General features: G+C 38.0%; 1 protein-coding gene across 2 annotated transcripts in view; it reads left to right on the forward strand.

The window, feature by feature from the left end:
• ZNF385D (zinc finger protein 385D) overlaps positions 1-24,879 on the forward strand; it is a 336,432-nt gene that overhangs the window by 300,046 nt on the left and 11,507 nt on the right. For both annotated transcript variants that reach the window (XM_027086528.1, XM_027086529.1), the window contains exon 5: positions 7,776-8,009. In XM_027086528.1, coding sequence (XP_026942329.1) covers positions 7,776-8,009 — 234 coding nt within the window. The remainder of the gene's footprint in view (positions 1-7,775; positions 8,010-24,879) is intronic.

Genomic DNA, 24,879 nt, shown 5'->3' on the forward strand with positions numbered 1-24,879 from the left:
TGACTTACTTCACTTAGTATGATAATTCTAGTTGCATCCATGTTGCTGCAAATGGCACGTCGTTCTTTTTTATGGCTGAGTACATCATGTTTACTTTTTAACCTCCAGTGATTAACACAGGGTATGACACATGAGCGTTCAGTCAGGTCCACCCCAAAAGTTTCAGGGCCAAGACAAGGGTTCAAATGGAGACCATGCACTGTATAGCTAAACGTTTACAAGCTGTACCTCAAGCTTCCCTGGCAGCCCCCCAGCCTTTACCCAGGGATTGCCCTTGTGACCTGAAGTTCAAAGGATCTCCCTGCCTGAGTCAGCCCTGAGCCCTATCAAATGATAACACAGCTCTGCAGGAACAGGGCAGAAGCTGTGCCCCAAGCCAGCCCTCTGATCCCCAATCAGGTAGCCCACTGGGGAAGCATCCTTCCTCCCCAACCTCATTTTGTGGACTCAGGATTCCCAAGCAATTTTAAGCATTTCCTGTATCACTATAGCAGAAAGAGGGAGGGAATGTTTTGGGGGGACTTTGTCTAGACATACCTTTCGGTGATTTGAGGTGATTGGTGATTTGAAAACAAACCTTTTTCTCTGGTTCCCAGATAGAGGCTGTGATCTCCTTTTACCTCTCAACATACATAGCCACACATGCACACACATAGACACACATGCACACACAGACACACATGCACACACATAACCACACATGCACACACATAGATGCACAAATCATAAACTTCTATGCACACAACCACACACAAACCTGTGAACTTTCAGACTCGATACTCTGGCCTTTGGGACACCCAGTCCAGCTCTCACTTCCCTTTCTAATTAACATTTCCATTTGCTCAGCTGGTTATCAAACTGTCTAAAAAGTGTTTTTATAAGATCAAAGAAATGCAAAAATAGACTTGTTTCAGTGGCTTGTAATACATGGAGGCCAGTGCAGGGGCCATTCCTGCCTATGTCTAAGAGGCTGGTACTATGCCCAGTCAATGTTGATCAAATTGGATGAAATCCAGAGGAAGGAAACCACCGGTAATAATTTCTAAAAACTTGCGATTTTTTTTTTTTGTAACGAAGCACCTTTTTATACTTCAGAATGTCAGCATATTTAAGAGGAAGCAGCTGTTCTCACTTGCTAGCAAGCCTGGTTGAGACTTTATTTCACACAGAGAAGAAGGAAATAAATTGTGTATCATTCTGAGTCTTCAGTCTAGCAGAAAACATGATGATTATCTTTGGGACATACTATTAATTTCTGTTACCTGGGAGGAAACTTAAATAACTCACATCTGGTTCTGTCAGTTGGGTTATGAGGTCTGTAACTAGGAAATAAATTTCTTACCTGGACCATGTAACTTGGCCGTTTCATTTTATTATCTAGAATTCAAGTTGTTGATTATTTTCTGGAATCTTTTCTTATGCTTTTCTTATTTTCTGGAATCTTTTCTTATGCTTTTTGAATTTTTTAAAAAAGTATTTACAGTGTTTTTGTATAAGAATGAGGGCCAAAATGGGCCACTCTGAATACTGACAAGTTTCCTTTCATTCTCCACTAAAGCCCCATTCCACAAAGTATTAACAATCTGTTTTGATGTCAAAGCCAAATAGTGACAGTTACAATAATGAATGTTTGCTAGAGGGCACTGGCGAAAAAACAGCACAGAAATGCAAACCCCAGCCATCTCAAACTGTTCCTTCCCACTGGAATGTACCCATTCTTTTCGACTCCCAGTCACATAGATTGTTCCCATTGGGTCATTGGTTGAATAGGTCAAAGAAATCTGAATCTGGGAAACATTAAGAAAAGTGAATTGTTATTCTAGTTTCGCATATTTTGGAAAAGACAAAAGAAAACTGTGCAATAAGGAAGTCTTGCGCGTTACTCTTATCATTTTGCAGAAGAGGTTGTTTGAGAGCTGTAGGGTTTTTTTTCTCCTCTCCTCCTAAATGGACTCCAGCAACTTAATACATTAGCATAAATGGATGATTAGACATACATGATTGACTCTAGCTCGGGCCAAGTTCAGTTTTTTTTAAGTCAAGTTTTTAAGATTCTATCTTCCAACACTCATAATAAATCATGACTAATTGGAATTAACTGAAAGGGATAGAGTCAGTTCTTTTACGAACAAAATCAAAATTTTAGCAATGAAAAATAAATGAAGAGCTTGTGCTTCTGAGCCAGACTGTCTGAATTCAAATCATTGTACTTCAGCTGGCAGCTCTGGCATTGCACAAGTTCCCAAATCTCTCCATACCTCAATTTCTTCTCTAAGATGAGGATAAAAATGGTATGCCCATCTTTGTTTTTTTTTAATTGACGTATAGTTGATTTACAGTGTTGTGTTAGTTTCAGGTGTTCAACAAAGTGATTCAATCATATATATACATATATATGTACATATATTTCTATATTCTATATTACTTTGTATATTATATATTATATATATATTATTTTAATGATTTTTTTCCATTATATGTTATTACAAGATATGGAGTATAGTTCTCTGTGCTATACAGTAGGTCTTTGTTTATCTTTTTTATATATAGTAGTGTGTATCTATTAATCCCAAACTCCTAATTTATCCTCTTAGTTTTTTAGGAGGCTTGAATGAGTTTATACCTATAAATGCTTTAAAATTGTTTTTACTATCATAAGCTATAATTGTGTTTTGTTCATTCATTCATTCATTTATTCATTCATTGCTTTCTTTCAATAAGTATTTATTGACTGCCTTTTTATGCCAAGCATAAGTGCAAGGATATAGCAATGGACAAAACTGATGAAGGATTGTTAAATTTATTATTATTATTATTCCAAGTCATTATGGGATGTCTCATGAACCACTCAGCACATACTGGACATCTATTATCCTTCCCATCTCCTAGCACAAAATAGCGACTCAATAAATGTTGACGGAGGGAAGTTCAAATACATGAGTCATTGCAACATAGAATAACAATCTGGAATTGCAATAAGGATTTGGAATTGGGAGATGCAATGTCAAGTCCCAGTTTTACTGAAATTTCCTAATCTAAAAACCTAGAAAGCTATACCATGAAACCACTAAGATCCCTTTTGACTATGATTCTAGAAAGTAACTGAAATGATGCACTATTTTTTGACTGGTTATAATTCTATTTTTCTTAAAATAAATAAACTTCTAATTTTAGTCTAGCTTTAAATCTACAGAAAAGGTACAAAACACAACAGAGTGTTCCTGTATATGCTCTCAGTTTCCCTTATTATTAACATCTCACATTACTATGGTGTATTTGTCAAAGCTAATGAACAAATATTGATATATTATAACCTGGAGTCCATATTTCATTCTGATTTCATAAGTTTATACCTAAAGTTTTTTTTCTTTTTATTTTTTTAAATTATGTAAGTTTCAGGTAAACAACATTACAATTCAACATCTGTATGCACTACAGAGTGATCACCAGCATAAGTCTAGTTACCACCCATCACCATATAGTTGACCCCCTTTTACCCATTTTGCCCACCTCCACCCCCCTTCCCCTCTGGTAACAGCTAATCTAATCTCTGTATCTATGAGTTTTGTTTTGTTTTCTTTTGTTTGTTCCTCTGTTCTGGTTTTTTAGATTCCACCTAGGAGTGAAATCATATGGTATTTGTCTTTCTTCATCTGACTGTTACAATTGTGTGTACGTACCACATCTTTTTCTGAATTTAATTTCTTATTTTATATTGCAGTTTAGTTGATTTACAATGTTGTGTTAGTTTCCTTATGTTCTTTTTTTTTGCCCCAGGATCCTAACCAGGACACCACATTATATTTAGTAATCCTGTCTCCTTAGACTTGTCCGGACTGTGACAGTTTTTCAAACTTTTCTTGTTTTGATGACCTTAATATTTTTGAGGACTCTTGGTCAGGAATTTTGTAGAATGTCCTTAAATTTAGGTTTGTTTATGCTTTTCTCATGGTTAGACAGGGGTTATGAGTTTTAGGAGGAAGATCACAGAGGTAATTCTCATCACATCCTAGCAAGAGTATATGCTATTAACATGATCAATGATATAAAGTTTTATTTTAATGACTGGATAGGTGTTATATATAATGGGTAATTTAATGTACCATACTAAGGAAAATATCTTTGCTATATGAAATTTCTACGCAAAGTACAGTCATCCTTATTCGTGCGAGATTGGTTCCAGAACCCCTGTGGTTACCAAAATCTATGAATGCTCAAGTCCCTTATATAAAATGATGTAGTATTTGCATATAACCTACACACATCCTCCCGTTTACTTTAAATCATCTCTGAATTACTTACAATACTTAATACAATGTAAACGTTATGTAACTAGTTGCAAATACAATGTAAATGCTATGTAAATAGTTGCCTACCCACAATAAATTCAGGTTTTGTTTTTTGGAAGTTTCTGGGATATTTAAAAAAAAAAAATTCGATCCTTGGTTGGTTGAATCCGCAGATGCAGAACCCCCAGATACCAAGCGCCAACTAAATGAAATAGTTGATTCTTTTGTGGCATAATCTTAAAATATATTTACTTTACTTAAAAAAAAAAGTCCTCTTTACTACTGGCAAATGAAGAGTAAGTGAAAAATTCATGTCTTGTTATAAATTAATAGTACTCTTATCTTTGTGGACTCAAGATCTACATATTAAATTTAATGTCAAACATATAACTGTTTGTATTTCTTTCAAACTAACCGCAAGCTTGAGAAAATTCGCAGATCTTTGTTCAGCTATGTGGTCTGAAAGATGCAACAAAGTAAGAAGTGCCGGAAATTAAGCATTTTGATACTAATTCCCCTAAGCCTGTCTCGTGCAAGGGACTTGCCTTAAGAAATATCGATGTTAATACTTCACTAAGCCCCGGACATGGACAGTCTGTTGTCTCTAATCTTTGGTGTCCTTGATATAAATGTACATTATCCTCTGGGATTAGGAATGACGCTGATGTAGCTGTCACAGAGATTGGAAGATCCATGGTTATGTTTATTCTATACTTTTGTTATGAATTTCACTGTAAATAGAGAAGGTGGCTTAAGATTACTATAATCTATGCAATGTAAAATTTTCAGATCAAGACATAAAATAAACATTGTCAATCCAGGGGAAAATTGTTAGAAGTAGGGTACTACTGGGGATATCCTTATTTAGATTTAAATGAAATAAATACCTACAGTATCACGCTCTGGCTCCAGCAAGTGGCCACAATAAGTTTAATTATACCTATCTTTATGGATGTCCCTTCCCATAGAACTGACCATAAAAACAATTGGGTGGTTTTAGCCCGCTACTCTTTGTGACCTTACTATGGAGGTTCATTATTATGGCCAAGAGCATCATTCACAATACATTTTTCCCCAAATCCCTAATTTCTTTTTTTTTTTTTTGCGGTACGCGGGCCTCTCACTGTTGTGGCCTCTCCCGTTGCGGAGCACAGGCTCCGGACGCGCAGGCTCAGCGGCCATGGCTCACGGGCCCAGCCGCTCCGCGGCATGTGGGATCTTCCCGGACCGGGGCACGAACCCGCGTCCCCTGCATCGGCAGGCGGACTCTCAACCACTGCGCCACCAGGGAAGCCCCCTAATTTCTTAATTCCATGAGACACTGTGTCCTGACTCACCATATACTACTTGTGTGAACTTTGGAAATTTCCTTAACGTCTGAAATTTCTTCATTTTCAACAGTATGTGTGACGGTTAAATGAAATTACGTATATAAAACACTTAGCAAATGAACTGGCCATTTGCTATTTGTTCACAGACACTCATGCACCTGCTTTCAAAGAATAATTTCCAGTTTGCTGGGAGCAATGATGCCTACTGGACCATCTCAAGTTGGTTGTTGTGTTTTATGCCATATGTAGATTCTCAGAAATATTTTCTAGCAATTACCTGATATTTTAATGTTGGTATCTTAGTAGGCAAGTAAACACTAATCAGGAAGTGGGTCTCTCAGTGTTTAAGGAAATAAATGTATTCTGGTGGCAAAATTCAGTGTTAGGATCATTTTATTTATTTTTCTCTAGCCTTGAGAGAGACTAGTCATGGCGCTATGTTTCTTTTTTTTTTTTTCCTAACATCGTTGGAGGATATTCTCCATGACACTGCAGGGGACTTACTTAATGGTCTTACAGCTAAATAAGTGATTAAAAGTATAGGAAGTGTCAGGCAAAGGGAAGAGCCAGATGAATTGTCTTATACAATAGCCCTCAACATGACTCTGAAAAAGAATATATATATATACACATATATAAAAGTATATATTATATGTATACATATACACACATATATATATAACTGAATCACTTTGCTGTACACCTGAAGCATTGTAAATCAACTATATTTCAATAACATTTTTTAAGTGAAAATTAATTCATTAATTAAAAAAAATAGAGCCCATTTCTCTTCTGATTGACTAGTGTGTCTGATGCCATATTTGGGAAAGAAGCCATAAGCAACCTCACCCGTATTCCCACCTCTCTCTCTGGATCAAAGGGAAAAGCCAAGTTACAAGGCATCTTGATAACATAAACTAAAAGGAAGTAAGCGTTTATGAGGACAACACTTCATTGCAGGTAGACCACTGTCCGTTACAGCCACTGCCCACTCCATTTATCATGGACTTTACAGCGTGGCACTGGATAGTGACCACAGCAGCATATGGAATGAGAAACGATTCCAAGAGCAGCTGTGGCTGGAGAGACAGCCTGGGAATAGTTTGAATAAGAGGTTAAGAACTAGCCAGCCGGGAGGCAGCAAAAAGTAACATAAAAATAGAAAGCACAGGGCATAGGGCTCATTTGCAATTCATTGTTGGGTATGGCAGACATTGCTGACATGGTGTTAACTAGCCTGTTTGGGTTGGGAGCTGTGTACACCCGAGTGAAGTTAGGACAAGGTAGTCTTACTTTGGAGGTTGACCTCTCCAGCTTTAGAATCAGACTTCAGAGGCAGAAGGGTTGTAGGGTTACAGCACATCAACACTTTCTTGGTCATCAAGCTCTTGAAAGCTGTGACATTAACATGATATGACCAGTCTGTGAATTCCTTATAAAGAGTGGCTGTTGATGTTTGAATACTTTTGTGTCACAAGCTCCCTGAACACAGCCTGGTGCAGAGCATACATTTAATAAATATGCTAGATTAGAATTCATCTTATTTGTATATGGATGATTTCTGTACCTGTCCAATATACAACTCTTTGTAAATAACGCAATGGTTTTCTAAACCTTTGATCTGGACAAAGCGATATGATATCAGGGTTCTTTTTTTTTTCTATATTTTGCACAAGCATACACAGGAGAATCAGTACCTATTTTTTAATTAAAGAAAGAGATGTAGAAAGAAAATAGAAAGACAAGTGGTAAAGAAAATTAAAATATCTTAAAAACATTTATCCTCCATTTTATTTTTTTTTAAAGCCATCCTTGTAGAAATATACAAAGCACAATGCACTGTAAAGATTATTTTACTAAGGCCATATGTTAACAAGAGAAATTTGTGAATATGTTTATTTACCCCATGGAAAAACGTTAAAGCCTGTTTGTATATATTTTCTAGACTTGTCCGAACGTGTTATATCAATAGACAAAACTATAAGTGGTCATCTATGTACATTTCCTCAGGAGATGATTGACACGTAGTTGACAAGCAGCAATTGCTAGCTGTTCTTATCATTATTAGCAGAATGTAATATTAGTGATACACTTTCGAATAGGGAAAGGTAATACCACTGTTTTTGCCTTTTCTTCTGTGCTACTTTGACTGCAGACAGTACCACAGGGACACCAGCAATATCAACGACAACAACTGTGGAAATTCGCAAAAGCAGCGTTATGACAACTGAGATCACTTCTAAAGTGGAGAAAAGCCCCACGACAGCCACCGGCAATAGCTCCTGTCCTTCCACGGAGACTGAGGAAGAAAAGGCAAAACGGCTGCTTTACTGTTCTCTATGCAAGGTTGCTGTCAACTCCACCTCACAGCTGGAGGCGCACAACAGTGGTGAGATGCAGCGATTTATTTTCTGTCTCAACAGCTCTGCAATTATCTTCCTCTGAATAGATTAGATCTTTTGCAGCAGGGGACAGAGGGGGAGGCAGAAAACTGGCAACTATTACATGGAATTCATTAACCATTAAGAAGTAAAAATGACAAGCAAAGTGTCACTTACAGGGGGGCAAGGAAGGGTTTCCAGGGCTCCCTTGCCATGCTGTATATGTGTTTGTGTGTATGTGTTTTATAAACATTAAGAGAGACAGTAAAATATAATTCTGAAGCGTCAACTTTGCATTTATATGATTTCTAGATTGCTATGTTACTTCTACACATTTGCTTGTAACTGAAATTTTCTGAAGTTGCACCAATAATATAGTTGCAAAAGTTGGTTGCATAACTCCATTCGCTTTTGGTTAAAAACCTCCCTATTACGGTTTTTATGGCAAATAATGTTGTTTGGGCTAAATCTATATGAGCTGGAAAATTAAACTTAAGAAAATACTTCTTAGAGACAGCCATGATGTCTACATATAATATTTTATTTATTTTTTTCTGACAACGTAAAGATACTATTCCTTTGTTTTGACTGAGACTCAGAGAAGACACATGACCAGCTAGGTGACAGAGCCATTATTCAAACCCAGGTCTCTCTAACTAACACTAAACTTTCATATAGCATAACAGAAAATACTGGTAAGCCGGGATGGAATTCTCTCCTGATATATTTTGATTCCATCTCCCTGCTCTTTCTATACATATATGTTTATATCTATATCTATATTTAAAGATGTTTTATATATATATATATAAACCTATCTAACTAGATACATATATAGAGTATATCTATATCGATTTAAATAGATAAAGATTTTATTGTTTTATTTGTTTATTTATTTACTTATGTCCTGCCTGAGGTTTTAGCCAGCCCTTTGTCCCAAGATCAGTTTTTCTCTAAAAGACTGGGTTCATTGCGAGGACTCTGTCAGTAATTACAATCGAAAAAGAATCATTTGTGAATCATACCCTGAGTTAATAGTGCAGCTGTGTGTTGATGGCGTCATCGACCAATCATTGTACTGCACACGTAATATTCAAGTACTGACTTCAAGGCTCTAAGGGGGTAATTGCAGAAGGAGGACAATTCCTTCCGCCCACATCCTCGTCCTGCAGGCAGCATGAGTTATAGTCAGGGAGAGTTCATGAGTTCAGGGGCTGGGAGACACAGAATAGCATCTGGCCCCAAGTCAGAATCTGTACCATTCAGATTTGCCCTCTGTTTCCTCCTGCGAATACGTTCTTCCTGAATGTGAGATCACTGGGAGAGGGTGGGCATCATTGGAAATCCATTTACTTTTCCAGAACTCTTGATCATCCCCCCATAGCGACAGAGAAACACATTCACTCTGAGGGAGGGTCTATTTTGACAGATAAACCATAGCCTTTGAGGTTGGAGTTAATTTACGAAGAACTTGGATGTCCTTTCTGAATTCTGATCAGAAACATCTGATTAGGAGGCAAAGAAGGGATGACTTATTTGTTTACGTCACATCAGGTCAACGTTTTCCATATTACAGTTCTATGGTCATCTCTGGTTTGTGTGTAAGAATTGCCGTTGGAGCTTTATGTATATATATATATATATATATATATATTATATGAATGTCAAATATATCCATACGTTTATATATAAATACATTTATATTTGTTTAAATACATACACACACACACACACACACACATATATATATATATATATATATCTCCTACATCCTGGGATTCTGATTTATTATATATCCAGGGCTTGGGAAGCTATAGTGTTTGGGAAAAGAAAAAAAAAACAAAAACAAAACCTGGCAAGTGTTTTGCAGGCAGACCTGAGAACTAGTGTAACCATCTCACCTGGGAGTTTAAGACATACTTTCGGTTGTCACCCTTACTTGAATCCCTTTCTAAGGGTGTCCCCTCCAAGCCTTCAGCCCAGTCGGGGGACTTCAACCACTCCCCTTCCCTCCAAGGTGCTGCTTGGGGTTCTCGGTTCCTGTATTTCCCTTCCTGCGTCAGAGATCTTCCCCTCGGGGTGTGATGTTGGTAAACCTGCAGGGTGATTGTAGAGGGCAAGGGTCCGCATATGTCCCTCTCCTGTCAGGAGTAGGAATGGTCCTTGTAAGTCTCATCATAGGATTATTGGGTTCTAGTTTGGGTTCCATGAGAAGCAGACTCTGAGACAAGGATGTCAGGGCAAATAGTTGTTAGAGAGATACAGGGACAAGGTTAGTGGAGTTGGGAAAGGAGATAGGGCAGGGAAGGTGGCCAGCACAGCCAGCTACCAACGTGGGCAAACTGGACCTTACCCACCAAAGCCGGTCCCCCGCCCAGCTCCTACACTTTTACTCTTAAAACCTTCAAGTGATCACCTAGAATGACAGAACTAAATTGACTCAAATTCTGTGTCTTTATCTTTACAATCTCAGCACTATCATTGTTCATTTATAATCTGCTGTTTTCATGAAACATAGGTATTAACACAAGGGCATGAATTGCAGCCTTTGTGAACTCAAAGGATTTCGAACCGCTATGAAATGATTAGTGAAACTAAAGCTTGTAACCGAATTTGTGTGTTTCTGGGGATGACCGTATAATGGAGAGTTCTACAAACTAATTTCCATGGAGCAGATGATGTGCTAATTTAGTATATACTAAATCTCAACAGTAACCACCTCCATTGTTTAGAATATAGACCAATGAAATATTATTTAGGGAAGAGTCCTTATCACTGACATTATTTAGAGTTACCAGATCATGGTGCTGGTGGAAAGCAGACCCCCTTTGGTTTTTTTGTTTGTTTGTTTGTTTCTGTTTTCTTGCGGTACGCAGGCCTCTCAATGTTGTGGCCTCTCCCGTTGCGCAGCACAGGCTCAGCGGCCATGGCTCACGGGCCCAGCCGCTCCGCGGCATGTGGGATCTTCCCGGACCGGGGCACGAACCCGTGTCCCCTGCATCGGCAGGCGGACTCCCAACCACTGCGCCACCGGGGAAGCCCCAGCGGGCCCCCCTTGTATAGTCCATTTAATCATTGTTCTCTAATTCTCTTTAAGGACCCCCTTCTTAGCTACGCACAGGGCAGACCACAATCACCACCCCACCCACTGCATCCTCCACTCACCCCCACCCTGTCAATATAACTTTAAAAGACTTCTCCAATTACTTCTTAGAGCCAGATATTAGGAAAATACTGTTAAGATCGGGCTGTGTTTTTCAGGAAACCAAGTTTGAATATCAATTTTGCTCAGAAGCAACCAGGATGCAGCATGGGGAGATGTGTCCTTTGCATTTGAATGTAATTCTAAGTGTTTCTTTTCTTTATCCTTTTAGAAATACATCATAGACATGGAATCAGGGCTATAGCACCGAGCAGAGAATTATGCACTTATGGTCTGTTCATGGGAAGCCTGCCACCTTCAAAACATGTTTTTCTCCTAATCTTGGAAAATGCATTTTTAAAAAAAATTTATTGAAGTATAGTTGATTTACAATGTTGTGTTAGTTTCAGGTGGGCAGCAAAAGTGAATCAGTTATACATATACATATATCCATTCTTCTTCAGATTATTTTCCCATATTGGTTATTACGGAATATTGAGTAGAGTTCACTGTGTGATACAGTAGGTCCTTATTGGTTATCTATTTTATATATAGTGATGTGTATATGTCAATCCCAATCTCGTAATTTCCCTTCCCATTGCCGTTTCCCCTTTAGTAACCATAAGTTTGTTTTCAAAATCTATGAGTCTTTCTGTTTTGTAAATAACAACATGTGTATCATTTTTTAAAAATTAGACTCCACATGTGAGCGATACCATATGATATTTGTCTTTCTCTGTCTGACTTACTTCATGTGATTCACAAAACTGTCTAAGAGTGCTTGAAATACCCTGAGAGGACATACTCTTTTCGAGAGATCTGGAAGGCTCCTTTTATTTGTGTGCTATAGACATGTATTATAGAAGATATGTTTTGCCTTTTTCTTTAAAGAAATTCCCCCCAAACATCCTACTAGGTAATGCTTTGCTTAGCTATTTTTGATGATTTTCTCTATATAATTGAAAAAAACTTTGGAATGTTTTATAATTAGTCCTCATTACTAATTTGGGCAGATTTCTCTGGTAATGACTTAAAGTGGTAACATTTGATCATTTTCACTAAGCTCATTCCAGTTCTTCTATCCCTACACAGAGCTTATTTTTAAGTTCACTAAGTTTTAATATATAGAAATGACACGTTATCAAAGGATGGAATTTCTAAATTTTTGCCTAAACACAAAATCAGTGTTAAGAAGGAGAAGAGAAGATTGACTACAATTTCTTGAGTATGTGGGTGTGCCAGAAATAACGCTTAAGATAAAAAATGCATCTAATACGATACTTCAGTAGAGGAGATTTTTTTTTTTTCTATAGCTACAGACATTGAGGCACAAGTAAGTTGAAACTACTCAGCTGATGGAGGCAAATTCTGACTTATATCATTTCAGAGCCTGAGCTTATAAATCTCTTTCCAGAGAGTTTGCTGTGTTTGTTGATCTTTATAAATATCTAATACTTCGCTAATCTTCACTGATTGTCTACCATGTGTTGCTCACTGAGAATCTAAATTTGAGCAAAGCCCAGGAGTTGCCTTTTAGGAAGCCCTGGTCTAGTTTGTGCCTCTGTGTTCAGGAAGAGAATGGGTAAAGACTTGTTTCATCCAGAGATGTGTCCTTTCGTGTTTCAAGTAAAAAACTCATTTAAGCCAGTCAGCCATGGTGGCCCATGTTTATGGCCTTATTATTATTAAGGCCCAAAGATTATCTACCACTTCTCTTCAGCATCTTCTAGGGTAATGGTAAGACTTCAACTGGATGGGAAATACAGATACAGACTCTTCTATCACAAGTCTACTGTTGCGCCTTCTTTAAACTTTCTACAAATGTTTAAAAAACCAATTCAGCCCCATAGGCCTCCATGTTATGCATGTTCCTGCAGGGCATACTTGAGCAGGAGAGCTGTACTGTCTAATATGATAACGACTAGCCTGAGACGGCTATTTAAATTTAAATTAATTACCTCTTCAGTTTCAGCTGCAGTAACCTTATATCAAGTGCTCAAGAGCATACTCAGTTTCAGCTGCAGTAACCTTATATCAAGTGCTCAAGAGCATCTCTAAAGGCCACCATATTGGTAGGTACAAATCAAGAACATTTCCATCAGCAAAGAAGTTTCTATCAGAGAGTGGACTGGAGCTACAATTCTTTTTCCTTTTTTTTTTTTAATTTTTATTGCAGTATAGTTGATTTACCAAGTTGTGTTAGTTTCAGGTGTACAGCCATGTGAATCAGTTACACATATATCTACTCTTATTTAGAGTCTTACAATTCTTTTTTTTTTAACATCTTTATTGGAGTTTAATTGTTTTACGTTGTTGTGTTAGTTACTGCTGTATAACACAGTGAATCAGCTATGTGTATACATATATCCCCATATCCCCTCCCTCTTGTGTCTCCCTCCCACCCTCCCTATCCCACCCCTCTAGGTGGTCACAAAACACCAAGCTGATCTCCCTGTGCTATGGTGGCTGCTTCCCACTATCTATCTATTTGACATTCGGTAATGTATATATGTCCATGCCACTCTCTCACTTCGTCCCAGCAAACCCTTCCCCCTCCCCATGTCCTCAAGTCCATTCTCTACATCTGCGTCTGTATTCCTGTCCTGCCCCTAGGTTCTTCAGAACCATTTTTTGTTTTTTTGGATTCAATATGTATGTGTTAGTATATGGTATTTGTTTTTCTCTTTCTGATTTACTTCACTCTGTATGACAGACTCTAGGTCCATCCTTTCAGTACAGATAACTCAATTTCTTTTCTTTTTATGGCTGAGTAATATTCCATTGTATATATGTGCCACATCTTCTTTATCCATTCATCTGTCCATGGACACTTAGGTTGCTTCCATGTCCTGGCTATTGTAAATAGAGCTGCAATGAACATTGTGGTACATGTCTCTTTTTCAATTATGGTTTTCTCAGGGTATATGCCCAGTAGTGGGATTGCTGGGTTGTATGGTAGTTCTATTTGTAGTTTTTTAAGGAACCTCCATACTGTTCTCCATAGTGGCTGTATCCATTTACATTCCCACCAACAGTGCAAGAGGGTTCCCTTTTCTTCACACCCTCTCCAGCATTTATTGTTTGTAGATTATTTGATGATGGCCATTCTGAACGGTGTGAGGTTTGCATTTCTCTAATAATTAGTGATGTTGAGCATCCTTTCATGTGTTTGTTGGCAATCTGTATATCTTTGTTGAAGAAATGTCTATTTAGGTCTTCTGCCCATTTTTGGATTGGGTTGTTTGTTTTTAGGTTATTGAGCTGCATGAGCTGCTTGTATATTTTGGAGATTAATCCCTTGTCAGTTGCTTCATTTGTTACTATTTTCTCCCATTCTGAGGGTTGTATTTTCATCTTGTTTATGGTTTCCTTTGCTGTGCAAAAGCTTTTAAGTTTTATTAGGTCCCATTTGTTTATTTTTGTTTTTATTTCCATTTCTCTAGGAGGTGGGTCAAAAAGGATCTTGCTGTGATTTATGTCATAGAGTGTTCTGCCTATGTTTTGCTCTAAGTTTTATAGTGTCTGGCCTTACATTTAGGTCTTTAATACATTTTGAGTTTATTTTTGTATACGGTATTAGGAAGTGTTCTAATTTCATTCTTTTACATGTAGCTGTCCAGTTTTCCCAGCACCACTTATTGAAGAGGGTGTCTTTTGTCCATTGTATATTCTTGCCTCCTTTGTCAAAGATAAGGTGACCAAGTGTGTGTGGGTTTATCTCTGGGCTTTCTATCCTGTTCCATTCATTTATATTTCTATTTTTGTGCCAGTACCATGCTCTCTTGATTACTGTAGCTTTGTAGTATAGTGAGAAGTCAGGGAGTCTGATTCTTCCATCTCTTTTTCTCTTTCTCAAGATTGCACTGGCTATTCGGGATCTTTTGTGTTTCCATACAAATTGTGAAAATTTTTTGTTCTAGATGTGTAAAATGCCATTGGTAGTTTGATAGGGATTGCATTGAATCTGTAGATTGCTTTGGGTAGTATAGTCATTTTCACAATGTTGCTTCTTCCAATCCAAGAACATGGTATATCTCTCCATCTGTTTGTATCCTCTTTAATTTCTTTCATCAGTGTCTTATAGTTTTGTGCATACAGGTCTTTTGTCTCCTTGTGAAGGTTTATTCCTAGATATTTTATTCTTTTTGTTGCAGTGGTAAATGGGAGTGTTTCCTTAATTTGTCTTTCAAATTTTTCGTTGTTAGTGTACAGGAACACAAGAGATTTCTGTGCATTAATTTTGTATCCTGCTACTTTACCGAAATCATTGATTAGCTCTAGTAGTTTTCTGGTAGCATCTTTAGGATTCTCTATGTATAGTATCATGTCATCTGCAAACAGTGACAGTTTTACTTCTTTTCCAATTTTGACTCCTTTTATTTCTTTTTCTTCTCTGATTGCTGTGGCTAAAACTTCCAAAACTATGTTGAATAATAGCGGTGAGAGTGGGAAACCTTGTCTTGTTCCTGATCTTAGTGGAATGATGTTGGCTGTGGGTTTGTCATATATGGCCTTTATTATTTTGAGGTAAGTTCCCTCTATGCCTACTTTCTGGAGAGTTCTTATCATAAATGGATGTTGAAAGCTTTTTCTGCATCTATTGATATTATCATATGGTTTTTATCCTTCAATTTGTTAATATGGTGTATCATATTGATTGATTTGGATATATTGAAAAATCTTTGCATTCCTGTGATAAACCCCACTTGGTCATGGTGTATGATCCTTTCAATGTGCTATTGGATTCTGTTTACTAGTATTTTGTTGAGGATTTTTGCATCTATATTCATCAGTGTTATTGTCCTGTAGTTTTCTTTCTTTGTAATATCTTTTTTTGGTTTTGGTATCAGGATGATGGTGTCCTCGTCGAATGAGTTTGGGAATGTTCCTCCCTGTCCTATACTCTGGAAGATTTTGAGAAGGATAGGTGTTAGGTCTTCTCTAAATGTTTGATAGAATTCACCTGTGAAACCATCTGGTCTTGGGCTTTTGTTTGTTGGAAGATTTTTAATCACAGTTTCAATTTCAGTGCTTGTGATTGGTCTGTTCATATTTTCTATTTCTTCCTGGTTCAGTCTCAGAAGGTTGTGCATCTCTAAGAATTTGTCCATTTCTTCCAGGTTGTCCATTTTATTAGCATATGGTTGCTTGTAGTAATGTCTTATGATCCTTTGTATTTCTGCAGTGTCAGTTGTTACTTCTCCTTTTTTCATTTCTAATTCTATTGATTTGAGTCTTCTTCCTTTTTTTTTTGATGAGTCTGGCTAATGGTTTATCAATTTTGTTTATCTTCTCAAAGAACCAGCTTTTAGTTTTATTGATCTTTGCTATAGTTTTCTTCATTTCTTTTTCATTTATTTCTGATCTGATAGTTATGACTTTTTTCCTTCTGCTAACTTTGGGGTTTTTTTGTTCTTCTTTCTCTAATTGCTTAAGTGTAAGGATAGTTTATTTATTTGAGATTATTCTTGATTCTTGAGGTAGGGTTTTATTCCTATATACTTCCCTCATAGAACTGCTTTTGCTGCATCCCATAGGTTTTGTGTCATTGTGTTTTCATGGTCATTTGTTTCTAGGTATTTTTTTATTTCTTCTTTGATTTCTTCAGTGATCTCTTGGTTATTTAGTAATGTATTGTTTAGCCTCCATGTGTCTGTAATTTTTACATTTTTTTCCTGTAATTGATATCTAGTCTCATAGCATTGTCAGAAAAGATACTTGATATGATTTCAATTTTCTTAAATTTACCAAGGCTTGATTTGTGACCCAAGATATGATCTATCCAGAAGAATGTTCCATGAGCACTTGAGAAGAAAGTATATTCTGTTGTTTTTGGATGGAATGTCCTATAAATATCAATTAAGTCCATCTTGTTTAACGTATCATGTAAAGCTTGTGTTAACTTATTTATTTTCATTTTGGTTGATCTGTCCATTGGTGAAAGTGGGGTGTTAAAGTCCCCTACTATGAATGTGTTACTGTTGATTTCCCCTTTTATGGCTGTTAGCATTTGCCTTATGTATTGAGGTGCTTCTATGTTGGCTGCATAAATATTTCAATTGTTATATCTTCTTAGATTGATCCCTTGATATTTATGTAGTGTCCTTCTTTGTCTCTTGTAATAGTCTTAATTTAAAGTCTATTTTGTCTGATATGAGAATTGGTACTCCAGCTTTCTTTTGATTTCCATTTGCATGGAATATCTTTTTCCATCCCCTCACTTTCAGTCTGTATGTGTCCTTAGGTCTGAAGTGCGTCTCTTGTAAACAGTATATATACAGGTCTTGTTTTTGTATACATTCAGCCAGTCTATGTCTTTTGGTAGGAGCATTTAATCCATTTACATTTAAGGTAATTATTGATATGTATGTTCCTATTACTATTTTCTTAATTGTTTTGGGTTTGTTATTGTAGGTCTTTTCCTTGTCTTGTGTTTCCTGCGTAGAGAAGTTCCTTTAGCATTTGTTGTAAAGCTGGTTTGGTGGTGCTGAATTCTCTTAACGTTTGCTTATCTGTAAAGGTTTTAATTTCTCCATCAAATCTGCATGAGATCCTTGCTGGGTATAGTAATCTTGGTTGTAGGTTTTTCCCTTTCATCACTTTAAATATGTCCTGCCTGTCCCTTCTGGCTTGCAGAGTTTCTGCTGATAGATCAGCTGTTCACCTTATGGGGATTCCCTTGTGTGTTATTTGTTGCTTTCCCCTTGCTGCTTTTAATATTTTTTCTTTGTATTTAATTTTTGATAGTTTGATTAATACGTGTCTTGGTGTGTTTCCCCTTGGATTTATCCTGTATGGGACTCTCTGCACTTCCTGAACTTGATTGACTATTTCTTTTCCCATATTAGGGAAGTTTTCAACTATAATCTCTTGAAATATTTTCTCAGTCCCTTCCTATTTCTCTTCTTCTGGGACCCCTATAATTCGAATGTTGGTGCATTTAATGTTGTCCCAGAGGTCTCTGAGACTGTCCTCAATGCTTTTCATTTTTTTTTTCTTTATTCTGCTCTGCGGTAGTTATTTCCACTATTTTATCTTCCAGGTCACTTTTCTGTTCTTCTGCCTCAGTTATTCTGCTCTTGATTCCTTCTAGCGAATTTTAAATTTCATTTATTGTGTTGTTCATCATTGTTTGTTTGCTCTTTAGCTCTTCTAGGTCCTTGTTAAATGTTTCTTGTACTTTCTCTATTCTATTTCCAAGATTTTGGATCATCTTTACTATTATTACTCTGAATTCTTTTTCAGGTAGACTGCCTATTTCCTCTTCATTTATTTGGTCTGGTGGGTTTTTACCTTGCTGCTTTGTCTGCTGCATATTTCTCTGTCTTCTCATTTTGCCTCTCTTACTGTCTTTGGGGTCCTTTTTGCAAGCTGCAGGTTCGTAATTCCCGTTGTTTTGGGGATCTTCCCCCAGTGGCTAAAGTTGTTTTGGTGGGTTGTGTAGGCTTCCTGGTAGAGGGGACTGGTGCCTATTTTCTGGTGGAGGAAGCTGAATCTCGTCTTCCTGGTGGGCAGGACCACATCCGGTAATGTGTTTTGGGTTGTCTGTGAACTTATTGTGGTCTTTGGCAGCCTCTCTGCTAATGGTTGGGGTTGTGTTCCTGTCTTGTTAGTTGTTTGACATGGCGTGTCCAGCACTGGAGCTTGCTGGTCATTGGGTGGAGCTGGGTCTTAGCATTGAGACGGAAATCTCTGGGAGACCTCTCACTCTCACTGATTGATATTACTTGGGGCCAAGAGGTCTCTGGTGGTCCAGTGTCCTGAACTCGGCTCTCTCACCTCAGAGGCTCAGGCCTGACCCCTGGCTGGAGTACCAAGATGCTGTCAGCTGCATGGCAGTGAAATGTGGCTGTCTCCATTATGAAGTCAGATTATAAGGGTCTACAATAGCTGTTCAGCTACAACAACAGGGTGACTTGGAAGCACTTTGTCTACGAGGCTCTCTCCAGCAGCTGGTGGCTAAAAGAGTAGGTCTCTGTGTGTGCTGCCAGAACCTTACACGTTTATATAGAGGTCTTCACTGGTTTCAGTCACGGATTTGGTACAGATGGTCTCAAGAACATCTTACTCTCTCAAGGCTGTGTGCTTGAAACTGCTCCTAAGCCTGAGGGTCTACAAGCTGAAGGAAGATGAGACTGCCCAGGGTGGCCTGAAAGCCGTGATTCTTGCCACGAACCCTGCTGTTGCTGTCATGGAATCCAGCTTCCCCCGCTACTCTGCAATCAGTTTTCAGTGAAGCTTTCTCTCTGTGCTGATGAGATTCCTGCTACTTGACTTGCCCAAAGGCATAGAGCCCTTAAATGTTGGGGCTGTGATGCAAACCCAGCCAATCTGGCTCCAAGGTCGGTGTCACCTCACCCTAAATGCCTCACCCCTGTGAGCCACCTCCTCAGACCTGCACTGCCACAGGAAGAGTCGCCTGCATTCTTACAATTTTTAAATAATGTACTTTGGGGTTTGCAGTATGGGTGATTTGGGATATATTACCTAATAGAAAAATTTTATGTAGCTGTGACCATTCAGGGTTTAGTTATTTCGTGTTTGGTGACATCTCACGGATGAACAACCAGAATAAGTGATTTCAGAGTTGTGTTGAGATGTGTTTTCTTGCTGTGTACTTTTATGTGCTGTGTTTCTTAGGAGTGGTTTCATGCGCAAACCAAGTAGAATGTTCAACCTACATTATTTTTTCTACTCGAGCCTAATATAATGTCACTGATATTTAGAACATTTCAGGAAGTTTGCACATGAAACTGTTTCCGTACTGAGGGCATGCGGCTTGAAGGTGAAAAGTAGGAGGGCTTTTGCTTTTCACCTTATACTTTTCTGTGCTCTTTGAATTTTCTAACAAAGTGTTACTTTCATTTAAAAAAGTGAAAACTGAATTAGTTACACAAAAAGTAAGCAAAAACACTGCTTTTATAAATAACTAAGACAACATCATATCTGTTATACTATGGGAGTGTCTAATTTTTCCATTTATTGAGTGTTTATTATGTGAAAACCTTTTTGCCGGGTTCTCTTGGTTAATGGCTATGAAAGCAATGGAGCATTTTTCCATGCTTTTAAGGGCCTTGTTTCTAAGTAGCAGAGATGGGTGCAAATAAGGATTGTTAAGTGCATGTCTACAGCAGCACAGGAAATCCTCCATCTTCCTTGTAGTCCATTGTTATAGGTAAAAGAGGCTTTCTGGATGCCTGAAAATTCTCATGTGGTGGTATGTCCAGGGTTACTGCCATATCAATTCCACATGTTTATCTCCCCATCAAACCCAGCCAGTGCTCCGCTTACTGGTTCCCAGGGTCTGCAGAGCTCTTTCCTGAGCTGTCTTTGGACACCGAGTCCATCCCCACTGGTGCTGTGTGGCTTGCCTCCCCTTCTGTTCCCACTTCGTAGCTCTTCCTCAGAGGACATTTCTGATGCTAAAAGCAAAGTTCTCCTCTCCTCTGTTTCCCTTGTGTCTACTTTCACCTCTGCCATTTGGACTTGGGATGCATTACTGATGAGTCAACAAATTACTTTCAACCAGGGAACTAACAGAAATAACACAATTTTTTACTCATTTGGGGCATTCCTTGGTCACCTGATACCGTGGATGCCATTCTGGGTGCTTACTGTTTGTTGATATGCTGATAAAACAAACCAAAGATTTCATTTCAAAGACAAAATAAAATTAAGCTTGACATGGAAAATACATAGTATATATGAGGTCAGGGTAATAAAAGGTTAATTTGACATTTAGAGGATTAAAAACAAGAGAGAACATGGAAGCTCTTGATGCCAACTATACCCTTCAGGTGTAGAGATTCAAAACAACTTTCTTTCCTTAGGACACACAGAGTTGGACTATAATGCCATTTTACTGAAGGTTATAAATAAACACATCAAAAAAACACCTTTGCATTTTGCTGTTTGTATGGAGGCTGACCACTTTCCTGCCCATGTATCTATAAATAAGCTGGAATCATCTGAACTTGCCAATGAGAAGGTAACTAAACGATCACTGGCAGTCACGTGGGTTTGCTAAGGGTCTAGTCTAACACTGTTAAATCTCATCTCATGGACATTCTGGAAAATTGAACTTTAAGGCACTGAAATGTATTTTATAGAAAGGTGAATTTTGCAGACTCTACCAGGATACATTTCCCTATAAAATGAATCTCTCTGAAACTTCCTTTGTACTGTTTAGACAGTTAATCTGACAGCTTGAATTGAGGCTTAAAATAGCCATATTTTGTACCTATAATACTCCTTATGAAAATCTATCCTAAGGAAATAACCTTAGGATAGATTTTAAAAGATTAACAAGTAGAATGTTCATTACACAATAATTCTACAGGGAAAAAAAAGAAAATAATCCAAATGTCTAATATTAGATAAGTGGTTAAATATATAACGTTCATGTATGGTAAGCCTATGCTGTCATTAAAAATCATGTGCATTTTTAAAAGTATGTATAAGTCCAAGGAACGTTCTATACAAAATTACTCTAACTAAGTTATCCAGACTTTTTAAAATGCACATATACAAATAGAAAATAAAAGACTGGTACATGATGACCACCATTAATATTTTGATATGCTTCTCCTTGATGGAATTCTGGGGTTTTTTCCATTTTAAAGAAATTTCCCCAATTTTCCTGATGACCTAAAGAATGATTGATTTAATTTTAAAAAGTCATTTGCCAGTTTTCTTGCTCACCCACCTTTCCTTTATGCCAGTACCTAACTTAAGAGCCATCTAAAAAAGGAAGTTGCAAAGATGATGAGGAATTAAAGGGAGGGCTAGCCTCTATTCACTCTGCAGCACATATTATTTTGATTTTTGCAAATACAATATCTTGACCCAAGGCAATCAAAAGCAAACAAATAAAAAAAGCAAACAAAATCAGTATTTCTAGGAGCACGATGACTTGCTGCATTTAAACTGTGGTTGGAGAACGGCTTCACATTTCAGGAATCATGGAAGCTTCAAACGAATGTCATTATCAGTGATGGCCTTTTAAAAGCGATGGGAAGAAAATAGTCCATTTAAAGTACAGAAGCAGCTTTGCAATGGCCCTACTGTGCAATCACAGGGGAAGGCACAAGCCTTGCGAGATGTTTACACATTGTTGGAATCTGAGGTATTCAAACCTGCCATCACAAAGCCACTGTCATTTATTATAGCATCCTGGTTCCGGGTACTCTGCTGAGCAGAAAGGAGCATTACAAGAAAACAAGGGGAAGGGGGATTTGAAAGACTCAAATTAAAATCCGAGTTTAGAAAAGACTTCATTAACAAAATAGAAAAATTAAAGGTACTATGAAAGATTCCTGTGTCACTGGAATTCAGCTAGCTCAGACATCCTTAGTGGATTTCTAGCTAAATCCCCATAGCTCTAAGGACTTAATTAGAAATCCACTTTCTGCCTGCCAGTAACTTCAAGTAGTGTTTGCTTTGTGAGCTGGGCAAGTAACTTAACCTTTCTGAGTCTCAGTTTGTTATCTCTAAAACGGGCATGATAATAGCACCTAAACTCGTGGGTGGCTAAGAGCAGGTAAATAATTTATCACAATATGTGCAATGTTTAAAAAATAAAATAAGAATCAGTTCTCCTAATAGTCACTATTTTAGAGTATTCATGCAATCTGATCTCTCAAAACTATAAATGCTTGAAAATTAAGAGTAGTACATCTCTCCTTAATTGTAGCTGTACTTGAAGGAAAAACAGCTACCTTTACAGGCTGTTCAAGCTTTAAGATCTTATAAAATGATCTAATATCTATTTAATTATGACTGACAAGCTGCTACTAGATGCAGGAGGTTACACTGCACAAACGTTCCACTCTACGTGATGATGAATAGTAACCCCAGAGTCAAAGCTATTAGCTGAAGTTTTTCACCCAATCTCAGCGCAATTTTAACCACATGTGTTTGGTGTGTGTGTGTGTGTGCATGTGTGTGTAAGACATGCATGAGTGTGTATATGTAACTTTCCTATCTTTACTAGCTTTTGTGGAGAGACTACACTGAAATAATAATGCTAATGACACAGTGATTTTTCTGAGGTTGGGTATTTCTCCAATGCTCACGTATCTTCTGTTTCTTTCCTTCCCCTAGGGACAGGACATAGGTGGGTCTTAGCTTGCCAGAGATAATATGGAGAATGTCTGTTTTCTGGATTTTTACTGACTGTTGCTATTGGTAGCAACTTAGTATTGGGAGCAACTTTTTTGAATTTCGTCTCCTCCTAACCCACCTGTCACTCAATCCTGAGGCAAGCCACCCACGCCTGACTTTTTTTTGTCCTCCCAGGCAAGATGAAGTACTTCCATATCAGTGAATAGGTAGAAACAGTTTTCTGAACCATTCTGGTTGCCACTATCAAACGCCGGCTCAAATCACATAGGATATTAACCAGAGTGAGTCAAGGGGACTTCAAGAAAGTCAGGATGAGGGGCTTCCCTGGTGGCGCAGTGGTTGCGAGTCCGCCTGCCGATGTAGGGAACACGGGTTCGTGCCCCGGTCCGCGAGGATCCCACATGCCGCGGAGCGGCTGGGCCCGCGAGCCATGGCCGTTGAGCCTGCGCGTCTGGAGCCTGTGCTCCGCAACGGGAGAGGCCACAACAGTGAGACGCCCGCGTACCGCAAAAAAAAATGAAGTCAGGATGAGAATTTGTCTCTTACTGACTGCTACTTAGACATTCCTAAGCCACAGCGGCCCCAGGAAAGCTTCTCAGTTTGACTATAGAGGTTGCATGGGAAAAAAATATTTTGATAAAATCACCTGTTTGGATAGAGAAGGTTGGATAACCCTCTACTCACATAGTGGCACAAAAGCTTCGAATTTGTAGGAAGATGGTATAAATGAAGGTAGGAGAAAACAATGTGTGTGTGTGTGTGTGTGTGTGTGTGTGTGTGTGTGTGTGTATGTATATGCATATATATACTCATTCATTAATTATTTGTGTAGGTATGTATTGCTCACCAGAACATTGCTTGCCCTACTCTCATTTATGGTATCTTCATACAAAGCAGAAAGCATTAGGTCACTATATTGCAGTGGACATGGGTGAAAGTGAACCCCGGGGCAGCCTCACTGCTACCACCACCACTACCGCATGGTTCTTTGACTCCGTATTTCAGCCTCTCCCGTCTTCTCACAAAACGTTGACTTTTTTCTCTCTCCTTAATATGTTGAGATATGAACATTTTCATTGCTGTGCATAAGAAAATGAGATTCAAAGTGGGGAACCTAAGTGGTAAAAATATGCATTTTTTAATATTGGACTCAGTAAAGGTATCATTTTAAAGAGAGAAACGTATGGCTCTAAACCTGTTCCGTGTGTGCATTGCCTCTTATTGAAGACATGGGTGATTGACACGGAGCTGGAGGGCTCTCAGCATCTTTTCTTCATTGATATGGAATGATTCTGAGAGGCAGGCCCAAGAACCAGAAGTTAAGAATTTCTCTTTTTTTCTATGCTTCCAGAACTGATAACAATCTAATAAATACAATTAGGAAGGTGAAACCCCTAAATCAGGATTTAGAAAACCAGAATGGCAGAAAGGACATCAATGATTACAAGAGAAAATTTCATAGCAAAAACATATGGCTAAATGAGAAAAGTAAAGAATACTTATCAACTCCAAGGAGAAGGAAATTGTGAGCAAAGTTTTTGAAAGCAAACTGCTATCCTGAATTTTATTGTTTAAAAAAAGCAAATCTTGATAAGTAGAATTACATTAGTTAT

Source organism: Aethalodelphis obliquidens, unplaced genomic scaffold (assembly GCF_003676395.1).
Source record: "Aethalodelphis obliquidens isolate GAN/ISIS:26980383/991018 unplaced genomic scaffold, ASM367639v1 scaffold56, whole genome shotgun sequence".
NCBI classification, from domain to species: Eukaryota; Metazoa; Chordata; class Mammalia; order Artiodactyla; family Delphinidae; genus Aethalodelphis; species Aethalodelphis obliquidens.